Source organism: Schistocerca nitens, chromosome 2 (assembly GCF_023898315.1).
Source record: "Schistocerca nitens isolate TAMUIC-IGC-003100 chromosome 2, iqSchNite1.1, whole genome shotgun sequence".
NCBI lineage: Eukaryota > Metazoa > Arthropoda > Insecta > Orthoptera > Acrididae > Schistocerca > Schistocerca nitens.
This window is the reverse complement of record NC_064615.1, coordinates 491,354,052-491,370,165: the sequence shown is the minus strand read 5'-3', so window position 1 is coordinate 491,370,165 and position 16,114 is coordinate 491,354,052. Positions and strand designations below refer to the sequence as shown.

General features: G+C 39.9%; 1 protein-coding gene across 3 annotated transcripts in view; it reads right to left on the bottom strand.

Moving 5' to 3' along the window:
* The window catches only part of LOC126236441 (sorting nexin-14-like), a 233,372-nt gene that overhangs the window by 33,846 nt on the left and 183,412 nt on the right, over positions 1 to 16,114 (bottom strand). For all 3 annotated transcript variants that reach the window (XM_049945754.1, XM_049945755.1, XM_049945756.1), the window contains one exon: positions 3,314 to 3,478. In XM_049945754.1, coding sequence (XP_049801711.1) covers positions 3,314 to 3,478 — 165 coding nt within the window. The remainder of the gene's footprint in view (positions 1 to 3,313; positions 3,479 to 16,114) is intronic.

The following is a 16,114-nucleotide window of genomic DNA, read 5'->3' as shown; positions in this document are numbered from 1 at the left end:
TGGGTGCACGGGTAGTAACAGATTTATGTGAAGAACTTTATGGCAAAAATCATATTGTTTTCATGGATAATTTCTTCACATCTTATAATCTTTTTGTCCTACTAAAAGTCCAGAAAACATTTGCAGATGGAACTGTGAACCCTGCACGTAAATTCCTCCCAAAACTGAAGGAAAATAAAAAGATGAAACGAGGGGACTTTGACAGCAAAGTCAGCAATCATGGTGTAGCATTTTACAAGTGGATGGACAAATGAGCTGTGAATTTGATCTCTACTATGCATGATCGTAGTGACACCACAAGTGTAAATAGGAAGGAAGAAGATGGATCAACTACTGTAGTGGCATGTCCCCGTGTATTGAGTGACTATAACAGGAGCATGAATTTTGTTGACAATTTTGATCGTCAAAAAGGAGACTATGGTTGTGATCGCAAAAGTAAAAAATGGTGGCATAGGCTTTTTTTCCACTTTATTGATATGTGTGTAGTGAATGCGTTTATCATACACAAAGAAATTGAAATGGAACAATTCACGAATAAAGACTTCCGAAGGAAAGTGTACAAAGGACTGCTTGCCAAGGCCATTGCAGTGGCCTAAGTCAAAAAGGGAAGAGCATAACTCTCAGTAAACATAAACCACACATGGACAAACAAATCAGATTGGAAGGTAGTGCACATCAGCCAAAACAGGCCATCTCAAGACGATGTGCAGTATGCAGCACACGTGCTGTTCCTGTTAGAACAGTGTGGTGGTGGTGGTGGTGGTGGTGGGAGGATGTATGGGACATGTCTTGCATCTAGGTCTGTTACAGGGATATGAGCCATGAGGAAAAGGGCAGGGAGCACGAGTTGTGTAGGGATGGACGAGGATATTGTGTAGGCTTGGTGGCCAGTGGAATACCACTGTGGGAGGAGAGGGAAGGATGGTTGGTAGGATACTCCTCATTTCAGGCCACAACGAGAGGTAGTTGAAACCACAGTGGAGAATATGATTCCGTTGCTCCAGTCATGGGTGTTACTAAGTTACTACGTCCTGAGGCGAATGCTCCTCTGTGGCGTTCTTAGTACAGAACAGGTGGCAGCTGTCGAAGTGGAGGGGATTGGTGATGGTTGCTAGGTTTGATTTGGGTGGACGTACTGATGTGGCTATCTTTGAAATGGAGGTCAATATTGAGGTAGGTGGCTCGATGGGTGGAGGAGGACCAGGTGACGTGAATGGTGGAGAGGGTGTTGAGGTTCTGGAGGAATGTGGGCAGGGTATCCTCACCCTTGATCCAGATCACAAAGATGTCATAAGTGAATGTGAACCAGGTGAGAGGTTTGCAATTCTGGGTGGTTAGAAATAATTCCTCTAGATGATCCATGAATAGGTTGGCACAGGGTGGTGCTATGCGGAAGCCCATTGCCATAACCTACCTGTATTTGTTTATGTCTTCAAAGGAGAAGATATTGTGGGTGAGCATATAGTTGGTCATGGTTATTTGGTTTACATACGTAATACATACTAGTGCATACTAACACTATTTTCTATGCATACGAAAACAATAAGATGTGCTTGATCTGACACCATCTTGTGGTAGGAATGTTAACAGTAATGGATAACCCACTTACTATACAGCACATCAAAATATAACATTAAATATTTTGGGAAGGCAGCTAGACAACACACAGAACTATAAAACCAGTACCACATGCTTCTCATTGTCATTTGAAACAATGGGAAGGCACACACCAGCCCTCAGGACAGAAATTAAAACATGCTCATTTCAAATAGGGTGTATCAACACTTATGTTTTAGGTGCCCTCCTTCTCTATTTGGAAGACAAGGAGAGCATCAAGGATATTCTACATGATACAGTTTGCTTGATACAACTGTCCAGTGAAAAGATAGGCACTCTGAAAATGAGAGAAAATGAAGAATTTCTTGCCAACATGTCTGATTTGCTCCAGTGCCTACATGACAGCAAAATAATTATAGACAGCAGATAGGAAACTTCTGGGAGCCCCAGCATGAGAATATATTCGATGAAGCAACAGAGATCCCAATGGCCCACGCGCCTGTAGGGGTGGTTGTTTATAAAGATTCTAGTGGTGTTCAGCATACAAAGATGGACACTGACAATTTGGGAACAAACTCTGCCCTACATGCAGTGGTATAACTATGGTAACTGGCACCCAGAGCACTCTTTGAATTTGCAAGCCCCTTCCTCCTGCCAACAACTCCCGACTATTTTTTTTTTAGATCTCATTGCCACTTGGCCCATTTACTAAGATCAGCATGACCTTTCTGTTAAGTAAAAGGTGCACATTTTGATAATATTGATAAACTATAGCTGACATATTCATCCCAAGAGAATCAGCAACTGTATTGATATTTAAAACAATTCTCACTTATTCTTCATTCTTAATAGCACGTTTTTAATTACAGATGTGTTTCAGTCTCTCTGGTTTTTCTTCAGATCTAAAACAAAGTAAAACTTAATAATGAAACAAGTCAAAGCATAAAACAACACAGAATCAAAAGTAGCATCAAAAGTAGCACTGCTTGCAAGAGTATTGCAGTTCATTTTTGATTGTTTCAAAATAAAGCAATAAAAAAGCAAACTTAAAAAATATAATCTTTACTCCTTGCTCCTTTGGCATAATGAAAGTGGCTCTATCTAGCACTCAGAAAGAAGAAACAAGCAGCTCTGAACCAGGGAGAGGTATGTACTATGGAACCTTTGCTCAACACAGTCCACTTCAGGTATGCTCTTGATTTCCTTTAGTACATCCATTCCCTTTCCCATTTTAGTGGCTTAAAAAACAACCATTCCCTTCTCCACCTTCTTCTCCCTCCCTCTTCCAGTGGCAGCCCCATGGAAACAGTGCCCAATTTACGTATCCCAGTTACCATACTCTAGTTCTATCATTGCTTATATGCTTGCCAAACCATGGAAAGAATCCACTGTGAGAATAGTGATGGCTTCCAAGAGCGCTAGTTCCACAAAGTAAGCAGAATTTCTGTGGAGTCTGGAAAGTAGAATAGAGGTACCTGCAGAAGTAAAGCTGTAAGTGCAACTCAGAGCAGTGTCTGAAATGATCAGTAGGTAGAGTACTGCCCATGAAAGGCAAAGTTCCCTGTTCAGTTCCAAGTCCGGCACATTGGTTTAATCTGCCAGGACTGCCAGTTTCAAAACAGCAGACACCCCTTGGCAGAGTGAAAGATTCATTCAGGAAATATCTTATATGATGGAAGGGAGAGAAACTAATTATTAATGCCTAAAGTACTTCACAAATGATAAGTAAAATAAAATATTATCAAATAGTACTTACCCTGAAGAAGTCGTATTAAATGCGCAACACGAGGGGGCACAAGAAGATTCCGAAGCTTGGAATCCAGGTACACACAACATAAAGAATTAATGGTATTGTGGCATAAGGAACGTACGCCTAATGCAAGTCGCAGTACAGACTGCGAGGCTCCAAACACACGTACAACTGAAACATATGATTTCATTTCTGTATTTCTTTCTTACTGAGTTTAGAAAGACTATACAAACAAATTCTGTGAACAAAACTTCATTAAAATATAACATATTTTCAAGAAATACACATCTAGAATAGTCGTCCATTTCAACCTTCAGATTTGCTCATAAGCTCATTGCAATGACAACACAGTCATAAGGTGCAAAGGGAAAAAGGCCACCGACTGACATACCGTGCAGCAAGCCTGCGAGTTCCCACTGTTCTTGTAAGACTCGTGAGACTCATTGACACACAAATGCTGTTTGTCACAATGTTATTACAATGAAGAAGAAAGTTCTATAAAAGTTAACAGTCTGGATGTACATTCTACTGGAGAGACCCAGAATACACCGGTATATTTCCAGATTGGACAATTTCAAGCTAGTAGTTGTTTAACTTTGTTAGAAATTTGTAACATTTAATGTCAGATGAATGAGGTACACAAGCCAATGTTATCAAATTTTTTCTACAATTTTCCTTGTTCACCCTATCACCCATTTGAAATGAAAGTTTGTTTTCACAACTCTTGCAGTTTCTGAACATAGGCTTGTTAAAGTAATGAAGACTGACGAATTTCTTTTGACCGTCAACTTTAAGTTATTTCAGTTCCATGTAACACTAAAAATCTCAATTGCAAAGGTTTGGAGATATTGCCAGATTATCACATTGAAAAAATAAGGTAAAACACAAGCTGAAACATAAAGTAAGTTTTGCTACAGGATTTAGGAAAAGTTTTCTTTACTTCACCAGAAAATGTGAATAATTTTCTTATTTACCAAAGCAACTGTCCACCACATTTCAGCATGTAACCATGTCGCCAACAATCAGCATAATATTAACGATATTACTGTGTCTGCTTTTTTCTTGCCCTTTAGTTTTGAAAAGTTGCTTTTTATTTTGAAGTGGTAAGAGAATGAGATAGGGAATTGTATTTGACAGAATAAATATTTTATTATTATTTTTAATTGCAGATCAAGATGAAAGAATATTGTGTTTTATTGGTTAGAACATTAGAAAGGTTTTACATTAAAGGTATCCCCATCAGACTGTCAAAGTTGATTTTTGGGAGAGAAGAACTTAAGTTTCATGACCACTTGGTAGGCATAAATGGAATAAAAGCATCTCCACACAGGATATGAGCCATAAGAGAATGTCCAGAAACTAAAAGTACAAAACAATTGAAAGCATTTCTGGGATTAGCAGGATACTATAGGAAATATATCCAACGTCAACCTAAGAATAATCCAAAGTTACTAAACTTATTGAAGAAAAACACTAAATGGATTTGGGGTAACGAGAAGAGTCAGGCCTTTAATCAGATTAAAGTAGCCCTAGTAGAGGCACCCATTTAAAAATGCCCACAGATGGCCAAACTTTTTAAGTTAAGTACTGACACCTCAGAGTATGGAATAGCGTGTGCATTGTTCCAGGGACAGTGGGACTACAAAGCAACAGACAAATAAATTACTTGCTGTAGTGTAGAGTATTAAAAAAATGGGGCGAGAATGATTAGGTACAAACAGAAGGATGTGGAGTTCCCTTCAACATTAATTTTTTACCAATAAGTAATACTAATAATGAAGTATGAAACCTAGCCTTAAGAATAAAGAAAGATGTCACTGACGATCCATATTTTGGAGATAAGAGAAAAACCTTAGGCCAAGGAGGAACAATAGATAATGGTATGGTAGAATTGGCTAGGGTAAATCATATTTTGTTTTGGAGAGTACAGAAAATTAGACTCAAATGGAGACTGTGTGTACCGAAACCCATACGACTTCATTTAGTTACATTTGTTCATCATGGTTATGGATGCTTAGGGGTAGAAAATGTGTTCAGTGTATGGTAAAATTTTACTGCTTTAAGAATTTAAGTAAAAATGTACTGTCTGTACTACATACATGAGAAACTTGCCAAAAGCTGAAAGACAACAATCAAGCAATAATATATAAGTTATATCCGCTAATACCTAAATGTTTACATGGCTTCATGGCTGCTGATTTCTTTGGCCAATTATCAACGAGTAGAGAAGGGGTAACTTTTGTATTTGTATGAGTTGAGTGTTTGTCTAAGTATATTAAACTCTATCCTATTAAGTATACCAACACAGAGGTGGTGATTAGAACAAGAATATTCCTCAGAGATAGGAAAGCCATATAGATTGTTGACCGTCAATGGCCCAGAGTTTGTGAGTAAAGTCTTTAACGAGTTTCTAACATGGGAAAATGTTAGACACACTGTATCTTGAAATACCACCCACAAAGTAACCCTTGTGAACTTACCATAAAGAAATTGATAGGTTATGTAGGAAGTACTGTTCAGACAGACATACAACATGGGCACAGAAAATACCACAGTTACGAGTAAAACTTAATGAACAATATCTATGGTTTGTTTCTCCTAAAAAAATGCCAGATAAATTCATAGTCTAGTGTTGAAACTGTTTAAATAGTCAGACAATGATAATAATGTACATGTAGACAACTTAAATGATGTTATAAAAGAAAATTTACAATGAACAGTAGATAAAGGCTGCATCAATATTATTAAAAAGCTATGACACCTACTTTTGATGTGGATGACTTGGTACTAATCAAGGAAGTACACCACAGCTCAAATTTGAAAAAGGAAACACACAAGTTTTCCCCTCAGAATATTGGTCCTTACAGTTTTAAATGTACTACATCCCAAAGCAGTTTTCTTGGTCAATCCAGAAACTGGTCAAGGAAAGGGATTATATAATAATAATAATAATAATAATAATAATAATAATAATAATAATAATAATAATATACAATACTGATATGTTACAGCAGTATACAACACCATTAAATTAAAGTTGGGAAAGAAAGACAGTAGCAAAAAGATAGTTCCTAATGGTGAAAGTGTGTAATCAAATACTGTCAACTGTTATTTAATCAGCTGTTAAGTATTTCTTTCATGCAAGATTGCTGACCAAAGAGCCAAGTTGCTGGGGCCCCCCCTGTTCCTTATTTATATAAATGATATGTCCTCTAGCATTACAAGTAACTCCAAAATATTTCTGTTTGCTTATGACACTAGCTTAGTAGTAAGACGTGTTGTGTGCAACATTGATTCAGTTTCAAATAGTGCAGTTCATGACCTAAGTTCATGGCTTGTACAAAATAAACTAAAGCTAAATCACAGTAAGACTCAGTTTTTACAGTTTCTAGCGTACAATTCAACAAAACCTCACATTTTAATTTCACAGAATGGGCATATGATTAGTGAAACTGAACAGTTCAAACTTCTAGGTGTTCAGATAGATAGAAAACTGTTGTGGAAAGTCCACATTCAGGATCCTGTTCAAAGACTTTTACTATTCGAACGGTATCTGCAGTCAGTGATCGTTCGACATGAAAATTAGTCTACTTTGCTTATTTTCATTTGCTTATGTCATATGGTATTATATTTTGGGGTAACTCTTCCCATTTTAAAAGGATATTTTTGGCTCAGAAATGAGCAGTTCGGGCAATAAGTAGTGTGAGTTCACAAACCTCTTGTCGACCCCTGTTCACGAGACTGGGTATTTTGGCATTGGCCTCTCAATGTATATATCCCTTACTGTCATTTCTTGTTAATAATATTAGCTTATTCCCAAGAATAAGCAGCTTTCACTCAGTTAATACTCAGCAGAAATCAAACCTGCATTTGGATCGGACTTCCTTAACTCTTGCGTAGAAAGGTGTGCAGTATACTGCTGCATCCATTTTCAATAAGCTACCATTTGAACTCAAAAATCTTAGCAATAATCCACGAGCTCTGAAATTGAAACTGAAGAGTTTCCTCATGGGTCACTCCTATTCTGTCAAGGAGTTCCTTGAAAGATTAAGCTGATTCTTGTTGTATTGTTGACTGTGTTTACTTAAATTTATGAGCTGACTTTTTGGGTTCATAAACATTTTATTTTTATCTGTTATTCCTTTTATGTTGTAGTTTTATGTACTGACACATTCCATGACATTGGAGCTTTGCTCCTCAATTTGGTCCTACGGAATTTGACGTGTCAATAAAATAAAAATAAAACAGGATTGCATGGGAAGGGCGATTTCACATATAATGACTACAATGGCCTACTCTCGACACAATGTCATGATTATCAAGGACATCATGATGATTTTCTTTTAACCGTGTAGTAGTTTGATGCATTGGGGGTGGGTTTATAGGGGAGGCGTGGGATTTGTGCGTACTACATGTCACACAAGTGTGTCTCCCCCCCCCCCCCCCAAACACACACACACACACACACACACACACACACACACAGACAGACCATGCACAAACAACGCTAAGTTTGGGGTTTCTTTTGCTAGGCTTGTCACTGTTTCAAGGGGAGGGAGGAATAGGACAGGGTGTCCCACTAATGAGTTTGCTATAGAAATGATAAGCAAACGCTAAAAAGGAAAAGGGGTTTTGGAGGAAGGAAAATAGACAAGAGAACTCGTGGGAGAAAAGTAGGAGCTAGCTGGAGTTCCATGGAGGGTGCAGCCTTAAGATGAGGTGAAGTTACAGGGGAGAAGTACTGAAGTACTCAAAGTAGTAGACAAGGAGGATGACGTACTTCAAACTGGGAGTTTTGGGTAAGTAATCCCCAAAGACAGGAGCTTTTGCCATGTTTGGGAGGACCCACAGAAGGGAGGACTCCAACCACTTTAGGAGAAAGGAGAAGCACATCACACCGACCAGCCTACAAAATAAGAGAAAAAGAGTAACGAATCCCTGGAAAGATAGCCTTCAATGAGGGAGAAATGCTTAAGGGTAATATTCATGAAGAAAAGGAATACCGACCCTGGTTTAGGAAACATCTCCTCCAAACTGGATAGTAAACTGAGAAAGTAAAAATTAGCTAAACCTGTAGTTTACCATGAGTATTTAAGTCTCTGCATAATCTGATGTTTGATTCTAAAATGATGTACAACAAGTGCTTCATCCAAAGACAAGAATACAAATTAATGGTTAAAGAGGTGAAAGTACTCTAAAAGAAAGCAATGTAATTATGGTTCGCTCTATGTCAATATGCTACAAAAAAGAGGAGCTTATGATGAAACAGGCGCTGTATCATTGGAGAAATACAGAGGCGAACGAGTATGCCGGGATTTACCCCAGTGCACTGCTAGTAGCGCCACGTCACCACAACACATCTGTGCATAGCACACAAGTATTGCACCATAATTTAAGAATGGAATTAAATGTTAAAGTTGCATTTACAAACTTTATTAGCATGTGCTTTAGTATATTAATTTGTAAACTGTCAAATCTCAGGATGATCAGATCAATATTTTTCCCTAAATACGTCATTTTAAGAAAAAAATAAGTGGCACTAAATAATAAAGCTAGAAACTCAAAAATTGATCATAATGTGCAGATGTATGTCAAAATTAACTGGTACAAGACTCAACGTGATAAAAGAAATATTTCGCCCAGAATCCGCACTTTTAAGAAAAATTGAAGGTGCTAAATATTTGACTTAGAAATATGAAAATTTGTATGAAGCTTCAGTTCAACACAGAAACATTAATTATGTAACCTCATTGAGCTAACTCTAACAATTTTCGTGTAATTTGCAGAAAACTAAATTTGGAACTAAAATGTCCTTATTTGTAGTAGATTAAGTATCTGCTATATTAATGTTAGAATGTTTCGGTTACAGCATGTGATGAAACCTAGTAAATAATAGAGCTATAACAAGTTTCAAGACCTGGATGTAAATCATAACAATACAAGGTCTCTTAAATTTGTAGTTCAGAGGTGAGGTTCTACTGTCAGTTCTGCGTGGGCATAGGGCGGATGACAGCAGGTGTTCCCTTGGCCATCTGCTGCGCTACATATATAAATACAGTCCAAGATGCAAGACTAGGCTTCACTTCGCACCCAGCTACTGTACGATCCGCATCAGTCAAATGCCGGAGCGCGCACTGCCTCGGATGATGTCAGAGACAGGCAGTTACTAAACATATATTTTCAGTAATAACAGAAAGTGAACTCGCGAGGACTGTACACCATCCTGGATCACTTGGATTTCACAGAAGTAACTGTTAGTGTGCTGCCCGCAAAATTAACAAATCCACGTGGCAAAAGGTGATACTTATTTTCCAGCTTTGTGTCGAGCAATTAATTTGAGTATCAAAAGTCCCCTAGGGCGAAAGACAACCTAGTAGGAACTTACTGTAGAGGTCGCCTCTGAACTGCTCATAGAGCTTTTTAGGATAGAGAGATTTATTGTGGACATTAACATTATGAATATTACAATGTTGAGCGTGTGAAACTTTACCAAATACAGCTATCAATTAGAACTCAAAATCTTCATTTACAATCATAGTCCTGATCCCGCTGAGCAAACAGAGAATAGAAACATATCTTTCAGTGGACTGGACAAGAATGTGGACTTGCAGACTGGTAACTATGGTCAGTATGTTCTCCATTGCTTTCTGGTTGACCACAGAAATAGTTTCCAGGCTCTCGTAAAATATGGCGAACAATATTCTAATATTTCCAATATTATTTCCTATCACTTGTGAATTATTATTACTAGAAACCTACCGCCCCAAAAGCTATTAAATACAAAACCAAGTTACTGAAAATTCTAATTAGAGGATATGTATGTTTGTAGTGATTGCTTGTTAAGTGTATGATCACATCTTTTATCTTGGTAGAGGAATATGTAGTGATCCATACCATTCATGGAAGGGCATATATCATGTATGTTAAATATAGAGCTCAGAGTAGTTTGTAAACATCAGGCCCATACTGTGGAAAAGTGTTACTCAACAGGTGCAGAGTCTATCGATTGGGGAACATTTGTAATCTCCGTGGAGCAACGAGGAACAAATATGCTCTGGAACCATGGAAGATCTCCAGCACCAAGGAAGATGAATGTGATGTACATAAGTGATTGTCGTTGTACACTATTCACAGAATGTTAATGAGAGGTCCTTGAGACAATAAAGTTAGTTGGTTCCCATGTAACGAGTAACCTTTTTGTGAAAGTTTGTGACAATATACAGAGGTAAATTGGAACCAATCTAAATTTATTTAAACAGGAAAGCAGTGTTTATTTTATAACCACTTCACTTATAGAAATCTGCACAGAAGAAAGAAGATCGCTCCTGAGGAAGAACAGGGCACAGCATGGCAGGGCCCTTAGGTAAATCACAAGAGTTGCAAGGCTGAATATCTACACCAATCTAATAAGGGACTGGTAAGGCAGCAGTGATAGGTGTAGCTGCATAGAGTAATAGGTCTAGAGCAGATGTTGCTCCAGCAGTCAAAACAACACCACAATAGCTAAATGCAGCAGTCATCATCCACTAATAAACACTCTTTATCAAAGTGCACTCTTCCATACACTGCTAATTGCAGATCCAATGGCTCTATTTAAGTTTTTATCACGCAGTTTAATTTCCACTGCTTGTCTAACCATAGAGTTCCAACAGCACGTAACTGCTGCCACACTCATCAGGAGTATTATAAATCCATGGTACTCTCAGGCTGAGATTATCTTTAACAGGTTGCAACATATCCTTAACTTTATTGGGTGGGTGAAAGACTGGTCTGAATAATTGCCTGTTTAGATCTCGAGCTACATTGCACAATGACAGCTGCATTGTGTGTTGGTTCTCTTGACTTTGTTGAATAGCGTTGCATCTTGGGCTTCCTCAACAGAGTCGACATAATACCACGAACTGAATACCTGATCCTTCTGAACAGCAACATCACATAAATAATCACAGAACAGGTCCTGGCTCTGTGTATTAGGGTGTTCGGCTTAGCTCTCTGTAAGTTAGATGGTGAAAGCAATGCTCATTTTGATGCAAGTCTATATGCATTGGTTTTTGTACAAAGAATGGCTTAGCCATCTATCTGCTTCGCATTCGACCAACACATCTGAGAAAGGCAACTTTCTGTCTGTCTCCATCTCTGTCATAAATCTTATGTTTGGATGCATATTGTCCATATGGTCAATGAAATGTTGCAGCAACTCACTGCCATGCAACCAGATGAAAAATTTATATGGTAGAAGCAAGATGGATGGAGGGGGCATTATTCAACACTTGTTCCTTAAAATGGTCCATGAAAAAAATTAGCTGTGGTTGGTGTCGGCAGCAGAGCACAGCCTGTTAAATTAACATATGATTATGTTTCAGAATATGAGAATTCTGGCCCATGCATCATACTACTGGAGCTCCATACATAGAAAAGCAGTGGAAATTAGGCTATTTGATAAAAACTTCAATAGACACACCAGTTACGCACTTAATAATGCATGACAGATGCATGCACTTTATGAAGAAAGAGCGCAGAGGGAGAATTCTCATAGTTTACGACCTGACACTAGTGGTGGTGCTGCAAGTTATGCAGAGCACAGGTGAATGTACACAGGGTCACCTACCTCAGTATGTGCCATTTCCATGATATTTACATTTACATACATACTCTGCAAGTTACTATACAGTTCGTGACAGAGTGCACCCTGTACCACTACTAGACATTCCCTTGACCATTCACTCACGAATGTAGCAAACGAAAAACAACTGTCTATATGTCTCCACATGTGCCCTTCTTTTCATCTTCATGGTCCTTAATTGAAACATACATTGGTGGCAATAGAATCATATTACAGTCAGTGGTATTTGTTGGTTCTCTAAACTTTCTCTATAGTGTTTTGTAAAAAGAACATCCTCTTCCCTCCAGGTATTCCCATTTGAGTTCACAAAGCATCTCCATAACATCTGTATTCCCGTCGAACCTATGGGTAACAAATCTAGCAGTACACATTTGAATTGCTTAGATGTCTTCCAATAATCTGACCTGGCAGGGATCCTAAATGCTTGTGCAGTAATCAAGAATGAGTTGTACCAGTGTTCTATAGTGACATCCTTTATAGATAGGCTACATTATCCTTATATCTCCCAGTAAACTGAAGTAGACCATTCGCCTTTCCTACTGCTTATCTTACAATCTCATTCCATTTCATGTCACTTTGCAATGGTATGGCTAGATATTTAATCAACATGACTGTGTCAAGCAGTAAACCACTAATTCTGCATTTGACACAACAGAATTGTTTTTCCTACTCACTCATTTCAACTTAGATTTTCCTACATTTTGAGCAAGTCGCCACTCATCACACCAAATATAAATTCTTTCAAAGTCAATCTGTATCCTCCTACAACCATTATATGACAACACACTCCCACACACTAAAGCTTCATCAGCAAACAGTCACAGATTGCTGCTCACCCTACCTGTTAGATGGTTTATGTGTATAGAGAACAACAGTGATTCTATCACACTTCCCTAGAACAACCCAGTTAATACCCTTGTCTCTGATGAACACTCACTGTCAAGGACAACACACTAGAGTCTATTACTTATGAAGTCTATGAGCCGCTCACATATCTGGGAACCTATTATGCATGTTCGGACCTTCATTAACAGCCTGCATTGGTGCACTGTGTCAAATGCTTCCCTGAAATCTAGGAACATTGAATCTGCCTGCTGCCCTTCATCCATGGTTTGCAGGCTACTGTACAAGAAAAGGGGAAATTACACAAGAGATGCTTTCAGAATCCACTCCGATTTGCGGACAGAAGTTTTTCCATCTGAAGCACATTTATTATATTCAAACTTAGAATATGCTCAAGAATTCTATAATAAACTGACGTTAAGGATATTAGTCTGTAATTATGTGGGTTCATTCTTTTACACTTCTAATATCCAAGCACTTTTTTCCAGTTGCTTGGGACCTGGTGCTGGGTGAGAGATATGCAATAAATGCAAGCTAAGTAAGGCACCAATGCCAAAGAATACTGTCTGTAAAAGTGAACTGGGAGTACATTTGTACCTGGTAACTTGTTTTCAACTCTTTCTGTCGCTTCTCAATGCCAGGGATGCCTATTTCTATGTTCTCCATAAGGCAGCCTATGCAATGATTATGACTGTGGAAGTTGTACGATTTGCACATCGATTTATAGACACACGATCTATATTAGCTTTTGTCTGTTAACATTTCCGCATTCTATTTTGAATTGAGAGTGTAACAATCTCTGCTTCCTTAGCATTTTCTGAATTTTGTTATTGAACAATGGTGGGCCTTTTCCATCCTTAATCCATTTACTTGGCACAAACTCCACCAGTGAGCAATTTACAATCAGTTTAACTTCGGCCACATTTCTGCTATATCTGCTATCCGAATTAATTGATCTCCATTCAGTGTTTAAGTGGGAGGCTAACTACTGCTTCTCTGCTCTTCTGAACATAAAATCCCTCCTAACATTCTTGATGGACTGATTAATTTTGGTAACCAATGTGGATACAATGACATCATGATCATTAATTCCTGTCTCCAACCTGACACTGTCAATATGTCCTGCACTTTTGTAACTACAAGATCTAAAATTCTTCCACTGCATGTGTGTTGTCAAACTAGCTGCTCAAGATAGTTTTCAAAAAATGTCTTCATAACTACTTCACAAAACTGTCTGCCCACACCACATGCAATGAATCCATAGGTGCCCCTGGTCTATACTCTGTAGATTGAAGTCACCTGCGACTAATGTTGCATGATCATTGTATTTCCATGTTACTGAGTGTAAACTTTGTTTGGATGATTCTACAACTATTATGGCACAATAGGGTGACCAGCATAAACGTTTCATTACTAACTTGAGTCCACACAGGCTGGTTACTACAGTCAAACTTAATTTCAACTTCTATACACAAATTATTTTTGTTGGCTGCAATGAACTCTTCTCCTCCTATGGCATTTAACCTACCTTTTCAAAATATGTTGCATGCATGCCTTGTTAAATATTTTGAAGCTTTCTATTTCAAATTTCCTGGAGAGCGATAAATTCAGGAACTCGATTATAAATGATTTGACAATTTATTGCTAAGATTTTGACATTCAAAGTGTCTTTATTTTGCACATAGTCTGATTTTGCCCTCCACATATCTACACTCCTGGAAATTGAAATAAGAACACCGTGAATTCATTGTCCCAGGAAGGGGAAACTTTATTGACACATTCCTTGGGTCAGATACATCACATGATCACACTGACAGAACCACAGGCACATAGACACAGGCAACAGAGCACGCACAATGTCGGCACTAGTACAGTGTATATCCACCTTTCGCAGCAATGCAGGCTGCTATTCTCCCATGGAGACGATCGTAGAGATGCTGGATGTAGTCCTGTGGAACGGCTTGCCATGCCATTTCCACCTGGCGCCTCAGTTGGACCAGCGTTCGTGCTGGACGTGCAGACCGCGTGAGACGACGCTTCATCCATTCCCAAACATGCTCAATGGGGGACAGATCCGGAGATCTTGCTGGCCAGGGTAGTTGACTTACACCTTCTAGAGCACGTTGGGTGGCACGGGATACATGCGGACGTGCATTGTCCTGTTGGAACAGCAAGTTCCCTTGCCGGTCTAGGAATGGTAGAACGATGGGTTCGATGACGGTTTGGATGTACCGTGCACTATTCAGTGTCCCCTCGACGATCACCAGTGGTGTACGGCCAGTGTAGGAGATCGCTCCCCACACCATGATGCCGGGTGTTGGCCCTGTGTGCCTCGGTCGTATGCAGTCCTGATTGTGGCGCTCACCTGCACGGCGCCAAACACGCATACGACCATCATTGGCACCAAGGCAGAAGCGACTCTCATCGCTGAAGACGACACGTCTCCATTCGTCCCTCCATTCACGCCGGTCGCGACACCACTGGAGGCGGGCTGCACGATGTTGGGGCGTGAGCGGAAGACGGCCTAACGGTGTGCGGGACCGTAGCCCAGCTTCATGGAGACGGTTGCGAATGGTCCTCGCCGATACCCCAGGAGCAACAGTGTCCCTAATTTGCTGGGAGTGGCGGTGCGGTCCCCCACGGCACTGCGTAGGATCCTACGGTCTTGGCGTGCATCCGTGCGTCGCTGCGGTCCGGTCCCAGGTCGATGGGCACGTGCACCTTCCGCCGACCACTGGCGACAACATCGATGTACTGTGGAGACCTCACGCCCCACGTGTTGAGCAATTCGGCGGTACGTCCACCCGGCCTCCCGCATGCCCACTATACGCCCTCGCTCAAAGTCCGTCAACTGCACATACGGTTCACGTCCACACTGTCGCGGCATGCTACCAGTGTTAAAGACTGCGATGGAGCTCCGTATGCCACGGCAAACTGGCTGACACTGACGGCGGCGGTGCACAAATGCTGCGCAGCTAGCGCCATTCGACGGCCAACACCGCGGTTCCTGGTGTGTCCGCTGTGCCGTGCGTGTGATCATTGCTTGTACAGCCCTCTCGCAATGTCCGGAGCAAGTATGGTGGGTCTGACACACCGGTGTCAATGTGTTCTTTTTTCCATTTCCAGGAGTGTATTAGCAAATATTGATCAGACAACCTCAAGCAAATGCATGGCCTAAAAAGACCCTATGTGCACTCTGCAAGTACTTTTCTACCCCAATAGTTGCTTCCTTTGAGTAGTACACTGCTGACCTATTGAAGGGAGTCCTACAATTCTCCAGCTCATACAGAAAAAATTTGAGGGTACAACCATCCCAGAATCAATGGAGCCTCTGGTTGAGA